The sequence below is a fragment of the Oikopleura dioica genome, chromosome PAR (assembly GCF_907165135.1).
Source record: "Oikopleura dioica chromosome PAR, OKI2018_I68_1.0, whole genome shotgun sequence".
NCBI lineage: Eukaryota > Metazoa > Chordata > Appendicularia > Copelata > Oikopleuridae > Oikopleura > Oikopleura dioica.
Genome location: NC_137293.1, coordinates 12,783,858 through 12,808,386, shown reverse-complemented (window position 1 = coordinate 12,808,386; position 24,529 = coordinate 12,783,858). Strand labels below are relative to the sequence as shown.

At 41.2% G+C, this 24,529-nt stretch overlaps 9 protein-coding genes across 11 annotated transcripts in view; 1 reads left to right on the top strand and 8 right to left on the bottom strand.

Moving 5' to 3' along the window:
• Positions 1-24,529, top strand: part of LOC145705070 (33 kDa inner dynein arm light chain, axonemal-like) — a 50,372-nt gene that overhangs the window by 25,670 nt on the left and 173 nt on the right. The window lies entirely within an intron of this gene.
• On the bottom strand, positions 22-1,626 carry LOC145701917 (galactokinase-like). Its single transcript, XM_081779128.1, has 5 exons — positions 1,589-1,626; positions 1,051-1,446; positions 770-948; positions 277-725; positions 22-236 (listed from the first exon to the last, which is right to left on the bottom strand). Exons 1-5 carry the CDS (start codon positions 1,624-1,626, stop codon positions 171-173), a joined length of 1,128 nt encoding a protein of 375 aa, XP_081635254.1. The 3' UTR covers positions 22-170.
• On the bottom strand, positions 1,703-6,519 carry LOC145704568 (protein catecholamines up-like). 2 transcript variants are annotated; one of them, XR_014134470.1, is made up of 7 exons: positions 5,998-6,519; positions 5,567-5,954; positions 5,242-5,526; positions 5,011-5,188; positions 3,751-4,259; positions 3,356-3,704; positions 3,175-3,314 (listed from the first exon to the last, which is right to left on the bottom strand). XR_014134470.1 is itself a non-coding variant. In XM_081782025.1 (5 exons), exons 1-5 carry the CDS (start codon positions 3,423-3,425, stop codon positions 1,936-1,938), a joined length of 1,314 nt encoding a protein of 437 aa, XP_081638151.1. In that variant the 5' UTR covers positions 3,426-3,515; the 3' UTR covers positions 1,703-1,935. The 2 variants fall into 2 exon arrangements, 1 of the variants encoding a protein (XP_081638151.1); XM_081782025.1 differs by lacking the exons at positions 3,751-4,259; positions 5,011-5,188; positions 5,242-5,526; positions 5,567-5,954; positions 5,998-6,519 and adding exons at positions 1,703-2,004; positions 2,049-2,894; positions 2,941-3,039 and having other exon boundaries at positions 3,085-3,314; positions 3,356-3,515.
• LOC145704101 (uncharacterized) lies at positions 6,629-9,829 on the bottom strand. The gene is made up of 12 exons (XM_081781537.1): positions 9,701-9,829; positions 9,450-9,656; positions 9,291-9,409; positions 9,143-9,238; positions 9,008-9,099; positions 8,833-8,964; positions 8,676-8,791; positions 8,414-8,602; positions 8,311-8,371; positions 8,122-8,266; positions 8,017-8,080; positions 6,629-7,975 (listed from the first exon to the last, which is right to left on the bottom strand). The coding sequence occupies exons 1-12, from the start codon at positions 9,796-9,798 to the stop codon at positions 7,891-7,893; spliced, it is 1,404 nt and encodes a 467-aa protein (XP_081637663.1). The 5' UTR covers positions 9,799-9,829; the 3' UTR covers positions 6,629-7,890.
• LOC145703880 (uncharacterized protein CXorf58-like) lies at positions 9,859-10,908 on the bottom strand. Its single transcript, XM_081781278.1, has 3 exons — positions 10,827-10,908; positions 10,508-10,782; positions 9,859-10,462 (listed from the first exon to the last, which is right to left on the bottom strand). The coding sequence occupies exons 1-3, from the start codon at positions 10,899-10,901 to the stop codon at positions 10,081-10,083; spliced, it is 732 nt and encodes a 243-aa protein (XP_081637404.1). The 5' UTR covers positions 10,902-10,908; the 3' UTR covers positions 9,859-10,080.
• Positions 10,984-13,270, bottom strand: LOC145705052 (uncharacterized). 2 transcript variants are annotated; one of them, XM_081782501.1, is made up of 10 exons: positions 13,173-13,270; positions 13,019-13,081; positions 12,809-12,974; positions 12,654-12,765; positions 12,408-12,612; positions 11,981-12,364; positions 11,684-11,936; positions 11,582-11,639; positions 11,308-11,535; positions 10,984-11,262 (listed from the first exon to the last, which is right to left on the bottom strand). In XM_081782501.1, exons 1-10 carry the CDS (start codon positions 13,228-13,230, stop codon positions 11,113-11,115), a joined length of 1,677 nt encoding a protein of 558 aa, XP_081638627.1. In that variant the 5' UTR covers positions 13,231-13,270; the 3' UTR covers positions 10,984-11,112. The 2 variants fall into 2 exon arrangements, with proteins under 2 accessions (XP_081638627.1, XP_081638628.1); XM_081782502.1 differs by having other exon boundaries at positions 11,981-12,361.
• LOC145705076 (ADP-ribosylation factor 4-like) lies at positions 13,433-14,431 on the bottom strand. Its single transcript, XM_081782532.1, has 5 exons — positions 14,251-14,431; positions 14,100-14,209; positions 13,984-14,055; positions 13,816-13,938; positions 13,433-13,769 (listed from the first exon to the last, which is right to left on the bottom strand). Exons 1-5 carry the CDS (start codon positions 14,396-14,398, stop codon positions 13,686-13,688), a joined length of 537 nt encoding a protein of 178 aa, XP_081638658.1. The 5' UTR covers positions 14,399-14,431; the 3' UTR covers positions 13,433-13,685.
• LOC145705050 (uncharacterized) lies at positions 18,101-21,761 on the bottom strand. The gene is made up of 13 exons (XM_081782498.1): positions 21,553-21,761; positions 21,395-21,503; positions 21,083-21,352; positions 20,738-21,037; positions 20,477-20,614; positions 20,293-20,425; positions 20,205-20,249; positions 19,761-20,111; positions 19,550-19,719; positions 19,097-19,506; positions 18,824-19,056; positions 18,615-18,780; positions 18,101-18,570 (listed from the first exon to the last, which is right to left on the bottom strand). Exons 1-13 carry the CDS (start codon positions 21,627-21,629, stop codon positions 18,528-18,530), a joined length of 2,445 nt encoding a protein of 814 aa, XP_081638624.1. The 5' UTR covers positions 21,630-21,761; the 3' UTR covers positions 18,101-18,527.
• Positions 22,591-24,522, bottom strand: LOC145705063 (GDP-fucose transporter 1-like). The gene is made up of 9 exons (XM_081782515.1): positions 24,415-24,522; positions 24,271-24,373; positions 24,085-24,227; positions 23,947-24,043; positions 23,745-23,902; positions 23,501-23,701; positions 23,318-23,454; positions 23,200-23,266; positions 22,591-22,979 (listed from the first exon to the last, which is right to left on the bottom strand). The coding sequence occupies exons 1-9, from the start codon at positions 24,490-24,492 to the stop codon at positions 22,941-22,943; spliced, it is 1,023 nt and encodes a 340-aa protein (XP_081638641.1). The 5' UTR covers positions 24,493-24,522; the 3' UTR covers positions 22,591-22,940.

The window sequence follows — 24,529 nt, the reverse complement described above, 5'->3', positions numbered from 1 at the left end:
CAGGAGACTTTGAAATTGAAAGCGTTAATCAAATAGCATTTGGCAGGAATCATGATGAACAATTATCGTAATACTCAGAAATTGCAACTGTATGGATAAGAGTATAAGTTGAGTGTCATTCAAGGGAATCATAAGGCACAGAATAATAATCAAAACATAAAATTGTAGAATTAGTGAATCTTCGCTCCATCGGAAGCGGGCGCGTCGAAGAATGTAGCCGTCTTCGAGTAATTTGCCTAAAAAGTTGTTAACTCACGAATCTGCATTAGACTTTACGTTGACAGCATTTTTGAGCGACTGAATGGCATCTTTCTCAATAAGTGTAACGGTGCATCCGCCAAAGCCACCGCCAGTAATTCGACTTCCATAGACACCCTTCGTTTTTCTAGCGATTTCTACGAGCTCGTCAACCTCAGGGCATGAAACTTCGAAAAGATCACGGAGAGAATCATGCGACGCATTCATCAACTCGCCAAATCGTTTGAAATCGCCCTTCACCAAAACCTCAGCCGCTTCCAATGTGCGTTTATCTTCACTCACACCGTGAAGGCCGCGATTAAATGTGACGGCGTCCATATTGTCTCTGTTTTTCTCGAGATCCTCCAGAGTAACATTTCGCAAAAATTTCGCCCCGCATATTTCGGCTGCTTTGAAGCAACTCTTTTGTCTCTCGGCGAACGGATTGTTTTCGCCGGAAAGTTTGTGCTTGACGTTGGAGTTAATCACTGTGACAGAAAATTATAGCTCTAGAAAGAAATTTCGAGATTACCAAAGAAGCAAACAGAACTCGATGGCATGTTTACAAGTTTCGAAGATTCGTCTTGGCAATCGATTAGCAGTGCATGATCCGCTTTTCCATGAACAGAAATAAATTGATCCATTATACCGCACGGGTTTTTTGGATAGTTGTGCTCGGCGGCTTGACACAGTAATGCCTTTTCAGTAGGGCTAAACTCATGTTAGTATGCATTAACAAAATAATCATCTTATTCATGTTTCGGTATTGCGGTCAAACTGTCGATATAGACGCTTTATATATTCTTCACTTACTCAAGATTAATTTTCGTCAGGGCTTCGAGGAACGTAGCAGTAGCCACTTCCATACTGGCACTGGAAGACACTCCACCTCCAAGGGGAACATTCGAATGGAAAACAGCATTAAAACCAGGAACATGCTTTCCGGTTTTCTTTTGAAATTCAGCAACTACTCCTTTGAAGTAGTCTCCCCAGAAAGGATCACCCGTTTGAATCTCCGAAACGTTAAACTCCACCTTTCCATTGACAACAAGAGAGACTGCTTTGATATCATCAGAGTTGTTCGGGTAACCGACCAAAACAGTTCGAAGAGGCAAGGCAATGGGAAACACAAATCCTTTGCTATAATCAGTATGCTCGCCAATGAGGTTTACACGGCCAGGAGCAGATGCAATAATTAGCTGTTCATCACTTGATTGAGTTATAAAATATTAAAAAGAGCCTTTTTAAGCTGCCTAGACAGCCTTGTGATTGATAACCTGCGGAGTTTTAATTAGCGAAAAATGGTCATATTGTCGATTTTATAACTTTCCTAGAACAACCAAATTCGGACTGAAGACGAGCCTTTGCTTCGTTTATTAGGGCTTCCATTTTGCCTCTAAATTAAAGCAACTAAATGTGTGCATTGTCATTTGATTTTTCGTATGAAAAGCCAAAGACCAAAGACTACTTTTATCAATTTATTATGAACTTAAAATGGTAAAGAAAGATAAAGAAGAAATTCACCCGTGAAATAGACTTGCGTTTTTAACAGAAAAATATAAGTAAAAGAAGATAAAGTTCAGTCTTATTTTATTGCACATATAAACCTAAGTAGCGATTCTAAGAATAAATTCTTTCTATAATGGCAAGTGAGCCGCTTCGGAAAAGAAAGGATGCTTGTACCGTAGTTTATTCAAATTATTCTAACCAGCCGATGACGACCATGAGGCCAATTCCAAGGAACATTGCGATGATTTCCTTGATGTTCTGAAGCAAAGATAAGCGTTTGACTCTCAAGAATAGAGGTTTACCTGAGCTGGAGTAGCCTTGTCATTGGCAAGGAGTTCAGGAATGACACCAACAGTCGCGATGTAAATGAATCCACCAGCAGTGAAGGGCAAGATTATTGAAACAGCTCCGAAAGTACCGCCAAGAAGGAGACCAACAACAGTTCCCATCATTGCTCCAAGGGCAGTGACAAGCTGGAGCATCATCGCGCGCTCTTTTGTAGCGCCGGACTGGACAAGAATAGCGAAATCACCGATTTCGTGAGGAACTTCATGGAGCAGAATTGTGAGTGTGGTTATAACACCGATGCTTTCGCCGGCGAGGAAGCTGGCTCCGATTGCGAGACCGTCGGTAAAGTTATGAGCGAAATCAGCAGCGAGATTGAGCCATCCGGCAACAGCGAGCTCTTGCTCTTCTTCTTTTTCTTCAGACTCTTCTTCCTCAGATTCCTTTTCGACTTCTTTCTCTTGTTCCTTATCGGAGGATTCATCGTCAGAGCTCTTCGCCTTCTTCGCCTTTTTGGTTTTCTTGGTCTTTTTATCATCCTTATCGTCTTTCTTTTCCTCCACCGCCTTTTTAGGAGCGTGCGAGTGACCATGACCACCATGGGAATGTCCGTGTCCTCCTTTCATGTGTCGGACGAAAAGCTCGACGCACATGAAAGCAATAATTCCGAGCAAAACCATGAGTCCGATACCCATCTCCGCGTCGTGCGAGTGCCCATGTGATTCCTCGTGTGAATGTCCGTGAGAGTGGTCGTGTGAGTGTCCGTGATCGTCGTTGTCCGGCAAGTGGGAGTGCGACGCATGAGGAATGAGGTGGAGAAAGGCATCGCCAAGGAGGCCACCGGAAGCGAATGCCAGCAGGATCTAGTCGTAGGATTAGTTTTTGACTTTGCGATAATTGATTTCTTACATTCAAGTATGGTTTATTTTCTTCTGTATTGCTTTCGATTGGAACACTGAATAAGATGAAATATGGAGCGGCAGAAATCAGGAAAGTGGCGAAAAGAGCCTAAAAACAAACGATTATCCACAAAGTGGGGCAAGTTGTTCGTGCCTTGAACCAGATGTCAATTTTGTCTTCAAGAGTTTGCTCGGCAATGTATTGTTTCTTGCCTTGAAACTTTTCTTTCGGTGGCTCTTGGACATCCATTCCATTGTGAGAATGCCCGTGGCATCCACCATCGTCGTGGTGTTGATGTGAGTGACCGTGATCGTGCGAGTGCCCATGATCAGCATGGGCATGACCGTGTCCTTCGTTGGCTTCTTTGCTCCACCGATGCTTTGCTGAAAAATTTTAAGAGGACGGAGACCCTGGCTAATTCTACCTGCTTTCATATCGGCTTCATGATTATGACAGCTGGACAATGCCAATAAGGCAAACGGAGTCACCCTCATCTGAAATATGTTTCTTGATGAGTGTTCGAAGTTTATAACTTTATTGATAGGTTTGAAGTTGGAAAACAATTTTAGAATAAGGAAAATAAGGAGCAGAAGAAAATTTAAGCATCTCCAAAGTTAGCTTTGATTAGCTTGAAAATATGATCGTAAATATACGAGGAGCTCGTAAGGCCGTGTTCATAAGGATCTTTTCTGTGCGGTTTGGAAATTTGGAGTAGCATCTGGAACAGGAGCTCCTGTGGAACGCCCTTCTTTAGAGTGTAGTTAATCAGGTCACTAAATTTGAGATTATTTTCACTGATTTTGAATTTACTCCACTAACACTGTGAATTTTTTGATATCGCCTTCTGTTAAACATGAATAAAGTGTTATCGGGAAGTTCTTCGACTTGATAATAACATCCACAATCAAAGGATAAGAACATGGATTCCTTGAAAATGAGCCTCTTTTCCAAATATTGTTCGTATGGGAGGATATTCTTGCCGTATTTTTAATCGTATCAGATTTGCTGGATTTCGAGTAGTTGAATTTATTAAGTCTCCAGCCATGAAGTTCTTCGATAATTTCTTCGACAAGGTCTACCCCCGTTTGAGCTCGACTTCTTTTGATACGACTAAGCAAATACAAATTTGCTAGAATCGAAGTTTCTGACTTTCGATGATATCTTTTCAAAATCATGATTATCCGGATACCATTGTGACTGTTTCGCCAGCGCCGAAGAAAAGCCAACACTATTCCGTCTATTTTGGTAGAAATGTTCTTTTCTTGAAATTCTTGTGATAACAAAGTTGCTCGCCGTCTCAATAATTGTTCGATCGCACCGTAGATAATCTAAAAAAATTAAGTGCGGGTAAATACCGTAATTATGGGCAAAATATATCTTCGAGATTCTCTGTATGAGGAAAAGCTTTAAGGGCGCCATCATTTCTCTTTCGAGAATTGAAAAATACGTTTTCTAGACATCAGATTCTTTGATTCAATGCAGATCACTTCGAAAAATTATATTTCCGCGCCAGAACAAAAATTAAAGAGAGAAAGCAAGATAAATAAAGATAAATCCCGACTGTTTTAACGAGTATAAAAACGCGCCGATTTAGATTCGAGTCGCATAATTGAAATTTTCAGAATGGGTTTCGGACGCAAGTGCCGGCGATTACCTCGGGACGATATAAGGCGAGAGAGGCGATTTTCTGGCAGTTAGACTTTCTGGCAGTTAGACTTTCTGGCAAAGGCGATTTTCTGGCACTGCCAGAAAATCTAATATGCCAGAAAATCTAACTGCCGTAGGATCCACGACTCAGCCCGGAGAAGACCAGGGTTTCTCACAGCCGGGACACGCGAACATTACTGAGACAACGCGAAATCGAGAAATTGAGCGGCAAGAAATACATGATAACATTTCAAATACAACCGCGGAAACCATGGATCTAAGACGAGTTCGATGGATTCGTCCAAAATCGATTCATACAGAAGCTTCCAACACATGTTAATGCTTACTGTACCCAGTACTGGTGTATTAAACATATTTTGAATACTGGAACTTTATCTTTGGACATACTGTACAATATTATTCGAGACTTACATTTGGACTTAAGTTTGATTGAAGTGCTTCTTCTACAATTTTGACTTGATATTCAGCAGGAAAATTTTTGATCATTGCGGATATAATTTGAGGGGATATTGTCCAACGCGTATCAGTAGATTGGAGTAGTCTTTGGCCGACAAATATGGGGAGACGGCAATCTTCAAAGTATTCGATGCTAAAATTTTTTGAAGAACAAACTATTACCATAAGTTATGATCCGTAACTTACGTTTCAAGAAGTCGTATTCTTCGGAAGAAGTTCATGCACTGCAGTCCAGAACCATTTAGTATTGATTGTAAACTTGGAATAATTTCACAAGACAAAATGACTCCAAGAAATGATTGAACACGAAAGAAAATATCGAGAACTGCTTTATTCCACAGAGGGCAAACCCATTTCTTCGAAGGTGACGCTTGAGCCATTTTCCAGTGCTGGAAAGATCTCGTAATGAATGGCAGTAGAATGACGAGAAGTGCGCACAAATTCCTCTTTGAGCTTTGAAGAGCATTAAGTCTAAATCTAAGGTGAATTAAGCATATTTAAAATTGGTCACCTATATTGAGTTACAAAATACGGCACGCTTTTGATTTTGCGCATGTAATCTTCAATAAGCTCGAATAGATCTGATCGTAACAATTTGCTTCCAAGATTTTCTATTGACGTCTCAAGTCGCAGCAGAATTATTAGACGCTCCGGGTAAATTTGAATATCACCATTGATTAGTTGAGTAAGAACTTTTTCTTCCTTGACCATTAATCCACAATGATGTCGGAGCTCTTTATGCTGTTCTGGTCTTTCAAGTTGCGCGAACAGTTGATGGACATTCAGCGAATTCAACAGTTTCACATTGGCTACCTTGCCTATTGCGTCGCGAAGTAAATTGGGATCAGAAACATGCTCAGATGGTGAAAGAGCGATCAACAGTTTGCTCCCAAGAGAGGCTGAAATTCAAGGTTAAATTTCGCGTTAGAAGTGGTCTTTTACCTAGTTGTCGTCGGAGTTGAACGTATTCGAGAATTTGCTCGTAAGACCACCCATCGAATTTTTCAAAGTTACAGTCAGTTTCAAAATTAAGCTCATGTAGAAAGCCGATCGTAATGAACGCAAGTGTCGCTCTTTGCTTCTCGAAAATCTCGAAATTATCGGGTAGATTTTGAAGAAAACGACCGACGAAGAGACAGTGATGATGGGTACTCGGCGCTAGTTGTTTCCATTTCGACAGATGAGGATTTGACTTCTCATTCAAAGGAATCAACTCCAGTGGAGGCGGATGATCTTCCGACTCTTCTTTTACTTTGTCCTCTTTAACTTCCACCAGTTCAATAAGCTCGAGGGGCTCAACTTCTTCTCGGGGAACGATTTCAAGAGTGCCTCTCATGTCCATTTTGGCGTCAAATTTTCGTGGTCCCGAGTTGGGAATAAGCTCCAATTTATAATCCGCATGATTGAAGGCATCGGGTAGAACACCTTCGGAAGTTACCATTTCAACGAGTTCGCATTACTTAAGCCTGTATTTTATTATTCTATGCTTAGTTTTTCGGCTTTCAGTTGATAACCTGCTTGACAAAACAAACTGCAAAGAATCGAAAGCTGCTGTTTATTCAATTTACTCTGTATTTTGAGAGTAAATTGAGTGAGAGTATTTTTATATTTTGAGTGAGTTGTTCAGGTAGTTTATAAAAAGTGTGTCGACGGATGAAACTAAGACCAGTTGCTCTTTTGTAGAAAATAATAAATAAAATTAAACTGTAAATAATAATGCAGCAGTGTGTTGACAAAAGAGACATAAAAAGGGCAACAGATACACTTTAACTTCAGTGCGAATTCGAGAATACCGGCAACGGGATAAAATAGATTTTTGAGGAGAAGCAATTGATTTGAAAATTTGTGTCGCAAAATTAAAGTGATAAATAAGAGAGTATTGTATGTTTTACTGGCCCTTGGACAAAGAGATATGTATTCGTGAGTGACACAATGAAGTGAAAGAAAAAGAACGTAGAGAAAATTAAATAAAGAATAAGTTTGAGTTGGGTAAAACGGAAAAAGAAATAAATGGAAAGCTCAGGTTACGATTAAAACTAGGTTTAGGAGCAGGAAAGACTTTGGCTCATGTTTGATGGGGTTTTAAGAATACTTTGATATTGTACAGAGGGGTACTTTGTAAGGTTGTCATCTTGTGTCTTGCCCGGACTCGTTGTACAACGGGCCAAACACTTTTAGGAACATTGTTGAAGAAAAATGTTAATTCTGAAAAGAAGAAAACGGGAAAACAAAAGAAACGTAAAACACTTTGACATCAGCTGAACACCAATTATCTGTTCGAAACGGATCTAGCGATTCTGATGGTAAGGAGTCGTTATATTTTTAAGGTTGTTAAACGAGTATTCGGGTTGAAATACTTTTCACTACTAGCGCGTTTTTGATATTTTGACTAACTGATATCATGGAGGAGTAGCTCAAGGAGAGAAAGGTAAAACTTTGCTTTGTTTGACTACTGGTATGATGCAACAACGCGAAAATCAACGAAAACAAGCGATTAAATCAGTTATGTTTTTGTGGTACAGAAAATAGAAAACTGTGTGTTAATGCGGGCATCGGGTCAACTTGATTTTTAGGTTGGGATTGAAAAAATAAAGCGTGGTAAAAGAAATGTAAAGAAACGAAAAAAATAATCTGCAATGATGAAAAAAAGTTGCGAAAAAATATATTTTTCTTTCAGGAAAATACTTATAATGTCAGATTGCAGTTTCCGGCAAGCTGGATGGTTGTTTTTTGAAGAGAATGGCGACAGATAACGACGGATATAATAAGTAAAAATAATTATCAAATCATGAGTTCGTAAAGCATGATTTCAAAACTAAAATGGGACCCTGTACGTTACGGGTGTTGATGATGAACTGGTAAAGAGGGCATCTCAGTGTACTGAATCGGGGTTTGTTGCATCGCCATGGTTGGTTGAACCCTGAAATTTGAGTTAGACTTGCTCCATGAAAACATTCTTACGTCATATGAGGTTGGCCATTTATCGCGGGCCTTGGCATCGCTTGACTTGCATAAGTTGTTACAACTAGAAACAAGGTTAAAATGCGTTTCAAAAGAAAAGTTTACTTTGTGTTTGCAAATTTTCTGAAGAGGTGACTTGAACTGAAGGATTTTGAGGTTGTTCGATCCCTGGACGGATCGGCGTTGTCATCATATTGTGCATTGTAACGACTGGAACTTGATTTACGATCACATTTGAGCTTGGTCGAAACTAAAATTGTCATAGAAAGCAGGATACTTAGAAGAGCGACTCACCTGGCCCGATGGAACTAAGGGTGCAGATTGCTGTTGATACGGCCGTTTATCATTGGTCACACTATGTGTAGCATTATCTTCTGAGTTTTTAGAGTCTACTTACCCAGTAACAGTCTGCGCTGTACTCAGTTGAACTTCAACATGATTACTCTGGCTCATATTTTGTGGAACCGCGACGCTTTGCACTCCTGTTGGTATTCCAGGCGGAGGCATCGCCATCACTCGGTGGGGATTCGAGCTAAGGACCGGCTGAAATGTTTGACCATTCGAAGTCGGGGGATTGGCAGTTGTCTTTTATGTGTTCAACAAAGGTAAAGCCAAAATTTCTGACGCAATTTCATCAATTATTATTGGAAACACATCCCAGAATCGACGGCGTCATGACAGGATTCTGATTTACCACTCTTATAACGCCCGGAGGAGCTATCGAGGAGGTGTAAATTTGCCCACTTGAGACTCCATGTGGATGAGTGTAGATATTCTTTCAAACGATTAAAAGAAGCCTCCAAAGAATGTCATTACCTGAGCCTCCATCGGAACGGCAGGTGGAGGAGGCTGGCTCGAATTTAGAACATGCCTGTACTTTGCGTTTTGCTCCAGAAGCATCTCATTCACGGTAGATAGATCCGCACATTTTTTCTGGAGCTCTTCGATCTTAATTTCAGGTTGTGAAAGAATTTAAAGAGGGTAGTTTTACTCTTTGTTTCAGCATGTCATTTTCTTTGCGCATCTTGCTGGATTCATCTAGTATCTGTTGATAGCTGTACGACATTTGATGATCAGAAAAATCTATGGATAGAAATAAGAGAATGAAGAAGTGTATTTGATATACTTGTTGAAATACTTGTCGATGATCTTTTGTGATGGGAGTTGAGATCGTTGGCAGAGTTACTGTAAGCAATAGGCCGTAATCTTTTGTTTTCGCTTTCTAGGAAAAAGAATGGTTCTTTCGGATATTCAGAATCAGAGGGATAAGGTACCTCTTTTCATCTCACGCATGGCTTTATTATTCAACGCAACATTGTATATTCCTAATTCGTATTGACACTTGTAACGGAGGGGTAAATGACGGGATTTCAAGAAGTTCTGCTCCTCCTCACTGAAAAGAAGATGAACCTGATATTTTCAGCAAATTGTACCTCGTGCAATGGATGTATCGGCAGGTTGTTCTTTCACAAGTTTTATTTTGATGGTCGTGGCAGAATTCGTACTTTTTGTCTTCGCGACAACCGACCAAAGCATTCAATTCAGCTACTGTAGGATGCGCGAACTTACATCGCTTTTTGCGAGAGCAAACGCCGCGTATAAAGTCGCGGCAGATAGACGCTACGTCTGAGTCGACATCACTAAAACTAACGCTAGAAGTGCGAATGGCCGTAGAAAGCTAAACCTGCTTATGGACATGTTCGACACAGAACATGTCGTGGAAACGGCATCTTTTGGTATCTCCACGGGTGCCTGTGGCGGCGGTGCCATCGTACACTCCATATTTTCCGAGTTCCGATTATCTCTATCTTTGCATACTAAACAAGTGAATAAGCAACAGAATCAACGAGCTATAAAAATATATGTTTTATTTGGCTTTTTCTTAATCAGCGAGTACAAAAATAGAGATCAAGCTTCAGATAGATACAGTAAATAAAGTTCAAAGGTACTGACTCCACTCGTAGAGTTCGCGCGCTTCATAGTCCAAGTCTAACGATCCAATATCGACCACAGTAACACACGATCGCTCGGACGCCGTGTTCGGTTTGTTTTTGTACAAGTCAGTCATCCTCTCACGGCGCGCATCGGCCGCTTCTTGTACGCGTTGCTTCGACTCGTCCTGCGATACAGGCTTCGGTATTTTGAGTTCTTTGTCTTGTTGTAATAAGGTGAGTATTTGACGTTCAATATTTTCTCGGTTGCGGGTTTTTCCCCAGAATGCTTTTGGTAAAATGGATAGCTGCTTGCTCTGAAGAATTTCGTAGAGATCGCGGAACGGTGCTGCTTTTGGAATGTCGGACAAGTTGACCAAGCGCCACGTGTTTCCCTTTCCCCGACGGACGCCGCAGATTCGTCGCGATAAGCCAAAAGTCGGCAGAGATCGCGGCTTGAGCCAACGTCAACCATATCAACAACGTTTTTATTTTGCTTGCGCTCCACCAAGTCACTTTTAACTTGTTTTATTTTCTCTCGAATCGCAAGAGTTCACTACCTGAGAAGTTGCTTGCAAAAGTTCGTTTCGCCCATGTTCTCGGCGACGCCTTGCATATCTTCTTTGAGTTGTTCTCTCCCGGATAAATAATTCACTTTGCCAGAAGTTCCCAATATAACTTTGAAAACCACTTTGGGCGGGAACGATTCGCCCATTAGCTTCATCCGCACCCATACTTTTTCTGTTTCTAGCAGCTTCGCTTCTAGTGGCGAGATTCGTTGCAAAACTAGGTGTCCACTTTCTTTAACTGCCACAGACACGACCGATTTCAGTATCTAACAATGCGATGTATTTGTAGGTTTGTTTGCGCACTAATTACCATGAATATTTGACGATCTCTGTATGAGAGCCAAGCGCGGGCGATTATCTGCGCTGCCCGGCGCTCATCATCCATTCTGAAAATTAAAAGTTTGGAATCAAAGGGAAACAAGAGTTTTTGAATATCTGTTTCTTTTTTGGTCGATAAGTGGGCAGTTAGTGAGACTACAGGAACATCTTGAGTATATATCGGCTAAGTGAAGGAAAACGGTGGATTGAAACAGTGTGCCTTGAAAAATAGAAAAAATGTCATGGATAAAATAAAATTCTGCTAGTTTCTAGCGGAACTAGTTCTTTGGGCTTTGGGTGAAAAGCTTGATGTCGCAGTTCTGGAGGAGCTTGTTTTTGCGCTCCTCGATCATCTTGGAGAAAGCTTTGGATCGTGGGGTTCCCACGGGCCCAAGCATGCTACTGTAGGACGCTTCTGTGCCGGTTGTCTAAAAATGGTAGCGTTAGAAATGAAAGAAAAATAGAATGGCTACCTTTGCGGTATCGAGAAGGTCTCGGACGAAAGTCACGTCAAGGCTGAGCAAATACTCGAGCAACTCTTTTGGATCATTTTTATTCTTGCTGCCAGCGCTAACAAGAACAGCTCCAAAGGCACCAGCAAGCTCGCCAGGAGTACGACCAGCTGCCATAGCACCCTGGAGATGCTGGAGAAGGAAGGCAAGTTGGCAGCGCGGTTTTGGGGCAAGAGCGATGAGATGATCCTAAATCGATTGTTTCCGAACTTGTCTAGATTCTCATTTCTCTGACCTGAACTGATTGCGTGTTGCAGCACCGCACAGCTTGCATCAGTGACATCATAGAGTCACTAGAATATTCATCAGCAACTGAAAGAACTAAGGAAAGAATTACCTTTCGGCTTCAAAAATCTTAACCTTCGAGTCGGAAAAGAAGTCCTTCATCAACTGGCAGAGAATGTTGGTGGACTGCGTCCACAGATGTTCAAGCATCTCATCATCATCATACTCGCCGTTTCGAAGGAGCTTCTTGATGTTGTCAATAATTTCAACTTCCTCAGTTTCGGGGGAAGTGACGTAGAGTCCGTGATGGTTGAGCTTGTTCGCCAAAGCAGAGGCGTAAAAAACGAGCTCAGTTGGAACACACTCTATAATTTAATTGAAAGCAAAAAAAAACTGGAAAAATGTTTACCTGGCGCCTTGATCAAAGCCATGGGCACATCTTCATATTTCTTCTGTTGGTAAATTTCCTCTGCCACGATCATATCCTCGACAAAAGAAGGCTCCTCAGCCAGTCTTGATTTGGGCTTCGGGGACGCGGGCTGAGGTGTGAGACGAGTTTTAACAACGGGCGAAATTTTCAGGGCGCGCTTGATTGGAGACACCTGCTGAAAATTGACAGAGGGTGTTGAGGACATGTACTCTCCAGCGTGCACTTTCTGGTGGTCGAATACGCGTGCGCTTCGGCTGGAAGGAGCAGGGAGAGCACTTTGAGACGCTCGTTGAGCGTAGAGTTCTCCGTACATTGCGTTGAGGTCGGATTCAGGCTCCGAGAATGAGTTCAGCTCCAAATCTGCTAGAAAGTTATTTATTAGAAGGGATTTACTTGTTAGAATTACCTGGTGACTCAGATTTGATGGAGGCAACATTGGCAACAATCTTGCCAATGGTAGTGTCCTGGTTGCAAGATTCATCGTATCGCTGCTTGACTTCAGCAAAAGTCTCGCGGATATCATCCCCAATTTGAATGTTGTCGTCGTCGAAGACAATTTCTTGCATGAGTGCGAAAGCTCGCTCCATGTCTTCCAGGCGAGACTGGAGTCGCTAGAATTTGTTGTAACGTCGTTACTATCTTTTCATCTTACCATTCGATGGTTATGTTCTTCCTGGAGATCGTTGTAGACGCCCTGAAGCTTCGTGCTCATTTGATGAACGTCTTTCTTGTACTTTTTCAACTGAGACGCCATCAAATGAAGCCTAAGATGATTCAAAGATGCAGAAATTACAAAAAGTTGCTTACTGCTCCTTGCCGAGCCGCCAGTTTTCCTGCTCCGACTTGATGATCTGGCACAAGTCAAGGCACACCTTTTCAATTTCTTGCTGGTCATTAGACATGCTTCGGTAAGCCTCCAAAATCTCATCGAAATCCGTCACCAACGGCTCGCACTCAAGTTCCGAAGCAGTCACTAGTTCAAAAAGTAAAATTTCTACGTCGCGCGTGCTCACTTACTTGAATGGTTATCCGACATTGGTTGTCGAGGAGTCAAATTAGCGCTGGAAGTAATTGTTGGTGCTTTTCGGGGATGAATATCCGCTCTTTGCATCTGCATTCAAGGCTTGAATTTCAAGCTCTGTTTAGGCCTACATGCTGATATGCTCCCTGCCTGAGGTGTTGACTTCGCGATCATAGTCGGAAACGTCATTCATGTGCTCGTAAAACATCTAAATTCGAGGATATGGACCGCTGCCGTTCGAATGTTTTATTGAAATGAACTAGAGTTACTGATATGCACTGACAGATAAACAGGGAGGTGTTCTAGAAACTACATGATTATTTTTCTATAAAGTGGTATTTGACCCCGAAACTATAGTTTGCACTAAATCCCTAGAAATGAAAATGAGAGTAACGACGCCTTTTTGACTGTACTGGTTATACGAAATTTATTTTTGATTTATTTTTTGTTGCTACTAAAAGGTAGAAATCGTACTAAGGCTACAGGTGGCGCTAGAGATTGCACAGAGAGATGGAGAAATAATGAGGGCAGGTGTTCTTCTACTGAGGGATGCGTGTGGACTTGAAGGAGAATTGCGCCATCGAGTGAGTTATAAAGTTGGCTCGAGCGTTTTGTAGATTTATGAACGATGTAAGGTTGCTGTTTGATTGAAAGTTCTTGTGCTTATTTCGACAATTCGGAGCTCAGCCAGTCCAAGCCTTCGTAAAGGCCAGTTCCTTGGGTGGCACAGGCTGCTTGCACATACCACTGAAAAGAAAAATGTTAAAGAAGTGGTCAACGATGAAGGACTTACCTTTCTTCTGAGCTGGTTCAGGCCGAGCTTCTCAGTAAGCTCAGTGACTGACAGAGCGTTTGGCAAATCTTGTTTGTTGGCGAAAACAAGAACGATTGCGTCTCGGAGCTCATCTTCGTTCAGCTAAAAGAGGGGCTGAGTTTAACACTAAAGAAAGGGATGACTTACCATCTTGTGAAGCTCATCGTGCGATTCTTGGATACGTTCGCGATCAGAGCTATCTACCACGAAAATAAGACCCTGAAAAACATGGATGAGCAGGTGAAACATGCTTGGGAGGGTACCTGAGTGTTCTGGTAATAATGTCTCCAGAGAGGTCGGATTTTGTCTTGTCCGCCGACGTCCCAGACGGTGAAGGAAATGTTTTTGTACTCAACAGTTTCGACGTTGAAGCCTTTAATATTGTTCAACAAATGGTTACTTCGATCAGCTTACCGATAGTTGGGATAGTTGTGACGATTTCTCCGAGCTTGAGCTTGTACAAGATGGTGGTCTTACCAGCGGCATCGAGACCGACCATCAAGATTCGCATCTGCTTCTTGGCAAAAAGCCGATTCAGTAAGTTGCTCACCGTCAGCCCCATACTGATTTCTGTCTGAATGAGTAAAAAGAATAAAAACAAGGTTCTAATCAAAACTGAGTTAAATTTAAGTCCTAAACAGTAAAAATACTTTCGAAAAATAAGGAAAAATTCGATTAAGGGAGCAGGTTATTTTTAATGAAAGGAAATCACGTGATACAGAAGAGGAAAAAAAAGTTTCTTGTTTTTATGTTATTTTTGAAACTGGATGGAACTATACTGGGAGATACTCCATCTCAGAGGGGCCAAAGTCACTTGATAGGAAAAAAAGTTAGGTCAAGAGACTTGGGCAAAAGTGGCCAAAAGGGGAATCGAGGCTAGACATGCAGCAAATGTCGAGCAAAAAATCAGCGATTCGAAGTTTGACAATCAGATCAGTTTTTTTGTTATACTGGGATGAGCCTTGTTCCGACCGCCCTAGTTGAATTGAAAATAAAAAGAAGTTCTAGCAGCGGAATTGTAGGATAGGTCTGAGGTAGAGACACCCTTCAAGTAAAACGCAAACGTGTATAATAATGTTTTTTTAAGGAGAAGGCCCTCGCCGCAGGCAAGTAGAACTCTTTCACCAGGCGAACGCTCGCATCCGTCAGTACTTTGAAGCAAAGTAGTAGTATAGTAAATTGTTGTTTTTGATATCGTGTCCAATAAGATAGCGTATATCATGAAGAATAAAAGTGTTTGATACAGTAAGAATGCAAAATGGAATATAATGGCACAATCTTTTTCTTATTTTTTGGATTTTGTATTTTGAAAATTTTTTTGGTAGTTTTAGTTTTTGGTAGTTTAAAAAAAAGAAACAAGCAAAAGACAGTAGAAACATTATTTTTTGAACGAATTCACGAAAGGCAGAAATAAGAGGGGCCCAATTATGGCGGATTAACTGGAACTCCTTGACAAAACGTTCAAGGCATTTATATTTTTATAAAGCTGCTTTAAAATAAACGGAAAAACGAAGTGTATCGAGAAGTCTGTTAGAAAAAATAAGAACATCTTTTAAACATCTCATCAAGTGTCTGCATACACAAAAATTTTTGAGCAGCTTCTAGAGATCTTTTAAATTAAGGCGATTAGGTAGCACTTTGAACAAAGTCGATATTTGCAAAGTCAGCGGTTAAAATTATTTTTTTTTTGTATTTTATAATTTTTTGTTAAAATAGCCGCCGGGCATGTGGCGCTCTGCCCGGGGCGAGTGCTGCGCAAGGGGTAAAGGCGCTACCCGAATGTCGAAAAAAAATACTGGTGAGATCAAGAAAAGAATAGTGATGGAAGGTGAAGCACTCGATGTACTTTGGATAGGCGACTGGAGGACTGCTTATGTTTTTTTTAAGTTAAACTTGAACCAATGAACTATTTTCGCAAAACAGCCCGTACAGCAAGTGAAAGGTTGATTTTTTTTCAATGATTTTTTATCAAACATCTTTTATAATTAACAAATCAAAAAAGGTAAACGCTACAATGAACGTGATAATATTTTTGCTTTTGAGCGAGAGCGGGGTTTTCTTTTTATAAATTTTTGCTTGACAAGAAAGCATCAGATTTTTTATTTTTATTTTGGCGAAAAAAGGGGCCTTCGGAGGACAGTCTCTATGTCGGAGCCAAATGTGAGTAGAATCCAAAGCACACACTGAAGTAAATTTGATATACTGCCTCGTCGGTAGTATATAAATCTATTTGCAATACGCCCTTTGCAAAATTCTAGCCACAGTTGGCTAGTGCCGGCAGAGAGAAAGGACGACTAAAGGCTTGCATACCGGTAAAATAATGTTTAGTTATGTTTGCATGTGTTTTTAAGTGAGGTATCAGGTGATGAAGGCAATTTATCAACGGGAAAAAAGTGGCTCCAGTTGAAAGTAGATGATTTTTTGGGCAAAAAGGGGAATTCTTGGAATTCAATTCAGGGCTCAACCTCTGGCGACTTGGAAAAATAAGAGACTTCTGGATTGTCAAGAGTGACCAAAAATATGATGCTAGAACTACAGAAGCACTCGCATAAACAACGATACGGAAAAAGGTAACAGTGGACTCCAAAAGAAAAAAGGACAAACGTAGTATTTGTAGATATAAACAGTTTTCTAGCACCAGGACGGTTTTTAAAAGTATAAAATTCGAATATCAATTTAGAAATTGTGATCAGATTTCGTTTTGAAAGAAATTTTGGTGATGATGGAAACTATGATCGGAAATTGGGTTCGGTAATGAAAAAATACGGTATTACTGTAAGTACGTCAGGCGACAGGACTTTGTTAAGATGAAGGACAATTGTTGAACTTTGAATGTTGTTTGTGAACATGTTGGGTAAAAATGGCGAGAGCTTTATAGAATATGATTTTTTGATCTTAAATCCGCAATACCAGCTCAATCGAAAGAAGGATCGGATAGTGTGGCGCATGGTTTAAGGTTAAACTTGAAAGAGTGTGTCTTTTTTATATTTTAGCAGAGAGTTGTCATGAAGATCGAATAGATGTAGATCTGTTTACAGACTGTGAGGTCGATTGACAAAATCATGGCGTGTTTTTTATAATCGCGCCACTTCGAGGAAAAGTCGGTAGCCTGGGCTCTGATTTTTTTTAGATTTTTTTTTACTTTTTTTTGTGAATTGGGAAATGGACGTTTGAAGCGGTATAAAATTAGTTCTTCCGGGTAAGATTTAAATTACGATGTAAAAAGTAGGAATTACGATGCTTTGAGCTTGTCCGAATTTTTAGTAAGGCCTGGAGGGAATGAGGCAATTTGAAAATAGAGAATCAAGGCATTTTGTGTGAAAATAAAATCACCGCTGCTCGATCACAATTCTTGACACAGAAAAGGAAGCATTCAGTAGTTTAGTTTTATGAGAAAAAGACGTTTGGTCTGTCGGGCAATAGTTAAGTTTAAATAAGATAATATTAGCATTATTAAAAGAATCATCAAATCACGAGAAAATTGTTAAGGACCGTTTACGACAGGCCGATTCGATAAACATAAAAAACGCGAAAAAAGATATGCTGATGTTGGAAAGAAGCAAAGATAAAAAACAAGGATTTACGGAACCTGTCGAATGAATCTGTTGATGATGGGACAGAACTTTCAGAGTGCAGCAGATTAAACTTCAGGTAATTATTATCAAAAAAGAAAAAAGAACTCATATGTAATCTAGCAAAAGAAAAAAATTGCTTTTTCAGGATCAGGAACGCAAGGAAAAATGTTTCCTACCGATAGTTAAAAAAAGAAGGTATATAAAATGAAGAAAAAGGATTCGGAACAACACTGTGATAACGTTTGAAAACGTACAAAATGTGAGAAGGAGAGCTTTTGCCAGTGTTTTAGACTGAGTGATACTGAGTGGGTACACCAGCAGAGTGAGAGGTGCACAAACTTATTGTGGCAAAAGGAGATTGTTTTTATGGCGCTGGTGGTGGTGATGGTCACGTGACGGAGACGCGAACCGAGAAGAAATTATCCTGATTTGGATATGGCTGAAGAAAGGTTGTTTTTTGTTCACATCTAGCTGTGACGGATAATGGAAGGTGATAGCAAATGGATTTTGTTGATCATGACTCCTGAACACGAGGAAGTAGTAGTTTAGTGATCTGAGACCAGGAGCTTGTTCAAGTTATCTTCGATACCACGTGTGAAGAAATAGTCGTTGCTGCTGTTGAAGGGGTCAGCAGATCCTATAAAAAGTTCGTCTTGGTCCTAAAGTGGTGAAAATGAAAGGGATTAGCGCATATTTGAGCGAACTTTTCCTGAAGGGCTTCCGCGAAAGTTATTTTGAAATTGCGATGGCGAGGGTTTATCACACCAGATGTCTCTGTTAGGCGCATTCCATGACTTTTTCTCCTGAGGTGGTTCCCACATCGACCTGCCTTTATTTTGATACGAGCTCGTGTGACTCTTGTACACATCAGATGAGTTGAGACTATTTGAATTTCCAGAACTCCAGCGATCTTGTTGAGGCTGTGGGTAGTCAAATGGCGATCGAGAAGGTCCTGATTGAGCAGACGACTTCCAAGATGGAGCAGATGAGAACTTAGAGTCGAAAGATCCTCTGTTAGAGCGATCCCATGGCGAGGAGACATCTGAGGATGACCCATTCCATGAAAAATCTCTCTGCGAAGACGAAGAGAAGACGGAGCTTCTTTCGTTTTGAACTCTAGAGATAACAATCTTTTTCAAAGTTGCTAGCTCGCCTTGTCCTGAAAATCAAGAATGAGGATTAAAATTAAGGAAGAGAACTTACTCAAGAACAGATCGGTGATTCGCTGTTCGTTCGAGGTCCGGGAACACTTCACGGAATCCTCGAAGGAAGCTGAGAGCCATCTCGTATTTTTCATCCTTGATCGCGTTGTAGAGCTCTTCCGCACAATACTGTGCGTGGGCATATTGATTCGGGTCAATATCTAGGCCTATATATACATGAGAAATCTTTTGCTCGCTGATTACTTTTACCTGCTGTCCGCATGTCTGACGCTGGCACTATTCCATTCATGATAAGATCGGTGATCTGAAGCTCGGCTCGTCTCCAAATTTCAGGAGTTGCTGATCGAGAGTTTGTCTGAATGTCTCCAGAAGAGCCCCAATTAGGAGGTCCTGATGGAGATACAGAAGATGGTTTGAACTGGTTCGGTCTCATATCCCAGTTTCCAGAGGGCGGACGCTGGTTTGACCACTGGTTCGGCGGACTAAGAGCGATGAATTTAAAGTTTCAAAAGCGCTGATTACCTTGGTGAAGAATGATTTGAACTGTTGGAAAAATAATGATTCTTGGAACTGTTACTACGCTCCCATGGAGGGCGATTCATCTGGTTTTGATTAAAATTGTGATTTGGCACTGAGTTAGAACGGAGGAAGTCTGGGGCCTGCCCGTTTTGATGAGAAGGTGGCGGGTATCGGTCGTAGTTTTTCGAAGGAGGCGGTGGACCGCCGTACTGGCCGATAGGGTGAGAAGGTCGACGGTCATATCGATTTTGATAGTCTGGGATGAAGTCCTGGCTTCCTGGGTGTCTTGGGATCACCGGTGGAGGTTGAGAGCCTCGATTGTATGCTCCAGAAGGTCCACTTGGCGGTAGAGGACGTGAAACAGAAGGATTATTGTGGCCTGGACCGATAGGTGGATAGCAATGAGTAGCAAACTAGAAAAATACATTGATTATTTGTAGATGTACAAAAACTAACGGTAGAAGGAAGCTCCTTTGGCTTCATGTCATACTGCTGATGATTCACTTGCTGTGGCTTTGCCTGCAGAACGGAAGGTGCGCCGTTTTCATTTCCATCTTTGAAGCCGTTTTGTGGTTGCTTGGAAACAACAGGTTTTATTGCTTCCATAGATAGCTCTCCTCGGTGAACTAAATAAGAATAACCACTACGTCTTTGAGTATTTTCTTACCTTTCCCCATCTCGCCCATTGGCGGTATAGCAGGATAGCAATGTTCCTTGATTTTGAAGGTCTGTGATTGTGTCTGCGCCGGCTCATTCGGCGAAATACGATCTGGCCGCGCAGCGGTTGTCGGAATTTTAGTATCGACAGTTGAAGGAGGCATAATCGGGCCGACAGTGTTGTTGCGACCTGTCAGAGCATTTTGAACGTTGAAACTTGAATATGAAGTCGGTTGAACTTGATTGGCAGGTTTGCCGATCGCTTGAGAGGGAAGTGAATTTTGGGCTTGTTGCTTCAACTGGAGATTGGAACTGGCAGTGATTTTGGTATCGGCAACGCGGGAACCCATAGAGGATGGAGCTTCTCATGGTTCTTTCTACTGTAATTTACAGTCTGTAAAATTATAACCATCGGTAAAAACAGCGGTTTACATCTAAATTCTAGAACCCGTGCCTTCAAGTCTTTCAGGAATAGAGCAGAGCCGTTCGTTATTCAGGGCTAAACAACTGTAACAATCTCGACTTCACGACTATATATTTACCTAAATCAAGGGCCTGGAGCCACTCATCGTATCCGTAAACTTTTTCAACTTGGATTTGAAGAGCGTTTCCAACTTCTGTCAAGTATTGGACGCTTGAGAGATGGTTTTGGTAGATTCGAGTTTGATATTTTGGCTGAAAAAGTAACGCTGTTGGCACCTCATTCGCTCTCAATTTCGCACTTACCTTTTCGTCTAAGTGGTGCTCAAAGACGGCAAGTCGGGATTCAGAAAGCACGAAAAACAGGAGTTGTGGATGATCTTGTGTACCGGCGGTTACATAGCTCTGGCGGACAATGTATCGGTTCAGTAGTTTTCCGATGTCCTGAAGATACAGAATCTCAGTCACGTAGGCTTCAATTACCGACGTGTAATAAAATCTGGCTGGAGACAAGGGTTGTCAACAATTGTAACCCTTCACTGTCGGGTGAGAAAGATGGCTACTTACCGTATCACGACTGTTGGGATTGTCCTGCTTGAGTATGCAATATTTCATATAGAGCAAGGTGTTGACCCAGTCAAGGACAACACTCGGATCGTCGTGGTTCAAATGAGCAAAACGGTATTCGTCCGAGGCTCCTGCTCTGTCGCGGTAGGCCAACATGATGCCGTTGTCTTGAGTGAGCAGGGCCGTTTCGACGTCGAGGATGGAGACGTCTTCTTTTCGCTTTTCAGATCGGAGGTAGAGCTTGTCCTTGTGCAAAATAGCTGCGCAAGGCTCGTTGCCGCTCTTTGATCGTCGACAAAACTAGAAAAAAACAATTATCGACAAAGGAATATGAATAAAAAGTACCTGAATTGGATGAATTTCATTCCCAGCATGTTTCGGAGGCTGTTTCAGCTTCTCATTTTCCTCCTCAGTTCTGGTCTTGTATTTCTGACTGATCCACTGCTCCTTGAGCGAGATGGAATCGTTCGGTGTCGGCTGGTAAGTCCAAACTGGAAACGCGGGCAACAGCTTTTTGTTGACAGCTTCGTTTCCGTTCAAGAGGAACTTTCCGATGTCCTCGGTTGTCCACACCTGAGACTTTGCGCAGGATAGAATTCCGGGATCTTCTCCACCCTGAATCGTCTTTGAAATTGGGCTTAGCCAAGAAGGACTTACCGATGCTCTTTGCTGTGACTCAAGAGCGATGTGCACCAATTTACAGTCCTGGCAAACCAAGACTCCAAAACGTAGAACGCCCCAAGCATTTTCCAAATCAAGTCGTTTTCTTTAATTTTGCGATTTTAAGTTTTTAATCTTGAATTCGAGGGACTCACTGGCAGTCGGCACATTGTCCATTCCCAGGTTTGCTCAGCAGGTCCGTTATTGAACCCGCTTTGTCTGTGTAGTCCATTTCGATATGTTGGAATTAAAGATATTGGCAACTTTCTCGATATTCCGTTACGGTTAACTTTTGCGGCGGGACACGTCCGGAAAAGCAATCAGATCCCTGTTACTGATGAGAAGCGTTCATCAATTTTTAATTCTGAAAAAATCAAACTTGAATTCACAACTTGAAATGAGTTAGCCCAGGAGACAAGATACAGGTCAAAGTTCGTAAGTTCAACAGTCTGACAGCTCGTTTGTAGATTTCCCTAATATGTCCCTTCTTATAAACATGAAGGTAATATTATTGATTTATCTTTTAAGATAGCGACTTCTCTATTCAGAAAAATGTCTTTTTAAAAATATTTTTCACAAAAGAAAGGTCAAGTTCATGTTTAATTATGACCCGTTTTTTTAATTCGGCGGTAATTCTAGTCGAGTTTGTTGATTCTTGTAATTATTGATTATCGGGTTGGTCTCTGCCGCCGGGGGACAAAGCAGATCGCGAAAAAAACGCGCGCTCGAGCGAGTTAGAGAGGTGTTTTAGCTTTGGCGAATTTAGCTTTGGACGGGCGAGGGGGCGAGTCAACACAAAATCACAAAAAGACGCAGCGTGACCTCAACCAAAACATCTCTCTCTGTTTATTGCTTTCTACTGGCGAAATTCTTGTATTTTTATCTTTCTAATTCGTTAATTGACAACTCAAATCCGTCATTGAAAACTAGTGCTAAAATGATCGAATCAATAAAAATCGTTCTCAATAAAAAGATCTCGTTGTCATTTCTAAATCATGCTAGGTATTTTATTAGCGTATGTCTAACAAGAGTATTTCCAGTAAGTCTCACTTTTCTCAGGCTTCAATTTCAAGCCAAAAAGTCGTCTTCGAGGGTCTTTTAAAAGCTATCTTTTGAATTAACTACAATAAAAAGTTCACACTAGCCACTTGAGCTTTTGTTGCAGGGCTAGAAAATTAGCAGAAGAAAACAAATGTTAAACTGGATATAAAACTTTATTTGGGCAGTAAATCTCTTGTTGCTAAAGTAGCACTTTGAATATCAATCAAAAGATCGGAGGGTTAGAATCATGATAGTTTACATAGGATTAGTTGAAAAGGAAAGTTCTTCATTCTTTCAGTTTGAAACCGAATGAAAGATCGTTTCGTTCAAGAAAAAAAGTTAAGAAGTAGGTAAATAATATTGCACAGAAGTACAGAAATAGAAACGATACAAAAAGGCGAACAAAAGGAGGCACAATGTTTTAAGGAAGGAATTAAAGGAGTCTACAGAAATATAAATAACAGCGACAGTAGCTGTTTTTAGATAGAAAGAGCGTTATCTTTTAAGATTTCTCTTCTTCTAGGAGCTTTTGTTTGTCTTCCTAAATCATGTTAATATTTCCGTACGGTTTCGTCTTGAACGACCAATTCGATTAGGTAAAGCATGGATTAAATATGAAAGTTGAGTATAATAAAAATTGGTGATAGTGACTAAACTTGAAATTGAATAGGAATTTTGTACTTGGAAGGCTAGTGAAATTAACGCGTGGCGGCTTCATAGCCAGCGCGTTTATGAATTTTATATTATTAATTTTCTCATGCCTTTGATGCGGACTGCTGCTGCTCGTGGGCTTTTTTCATCTCCAGTGATTTGACGAATGCGTACGAGCTGAACGTATTTGTGCTGTAAGCAAACAGGGATGTAATTTTTATAATTTACCCAGTGCCGAGGAGGACGAGGAAATTAGACACCCACCAAAGGACGGTCTTGACTTCGCTGAACCACATGACGGCGACGACTGTTTGACAACAGGCCTTAGCAACGCCGGAAATGTTGTGGGTGATGGGAGACGTAACCTGAATACAAGAAAAATGAAAAGATGTCGCATTGTCTGACATTTACCTGAATTTGGAGTCCGACGACGTAGCCCATTGTGAAACCAAAAGCGCCAGCAACGGTCATGGGAATCCAGAACTTGGAGGAGTAGAGGAAGGGGAAGTTAGCAAGCGTGCCGAATTCACCAGTGACAATCATCAGTGGGAGGAAGATCAAACAAGCGTTGATGTTGTTGTAGTACGTCAGCTTCCAGATGTCCTCATCGACCTAAAAACGCATGTGAACGCTGATATCTCATTTGAAATATTACCTTTGGCAACACTTTCTTGGTGAAGATCGAGTTCAGGGCAACACAGGCAGAGGCAATGACACCATAGGCAGTTCCAATGACAGAAAGAGATCCAAGATCGCCTTCTTGGTTGACTCCGAGGAAGAAACCGCCGACAATGATGCTGCAGCAAAGAATAGCTAAAATATATCTAAATTAACTGTCCAAGCGAAGTGATTTTTACCGAGGCAGGAAGTTTTCTTTCCGAGGATCAAATAGGTAAAGAGGAGGGAGAAGATAGTGACGAGGGATCGAGCAACGGTGTAGAAAGCAACACCAACCTATGTTAAAAATAGAAGAAAGAATGAGAGAAGACTCTTACTTCTTGGAGGCAGAGATTGTTAAAAGCAATCATAGCGACGAAGACGAGAGAAAGTGGCATAACATCGCGGCATTTTTGGCTTTCGACTTTTGTGCTTGGGAAGGAAACTTTTTCGGGGAACTTTTGAGCCATGATATCGCAGACTAGATGTTATTTTAGCGCTTGCATGATGGAGGATTCTCTTACTTTTACACATGACAACAGTACAAACGCACTGATAGAAAGTGACGAAAAGGGGAGCATCGAGTTTGAGCTCGTCTCCTTTTAACAAAGATTTGTTAACAAAAACCTAAAAATAATTTTTTTTGCGCAGAAATTTTAAAGCCTCACGAGAGAAATAGAGATCGCCCAGTAGAGCCCGACTGCTCCAACGATTTTAATGTACTTTTGCAATAACGATTGCTCCATTCTAAACGCCAAACCGGATTAATTTCAATCTATTACT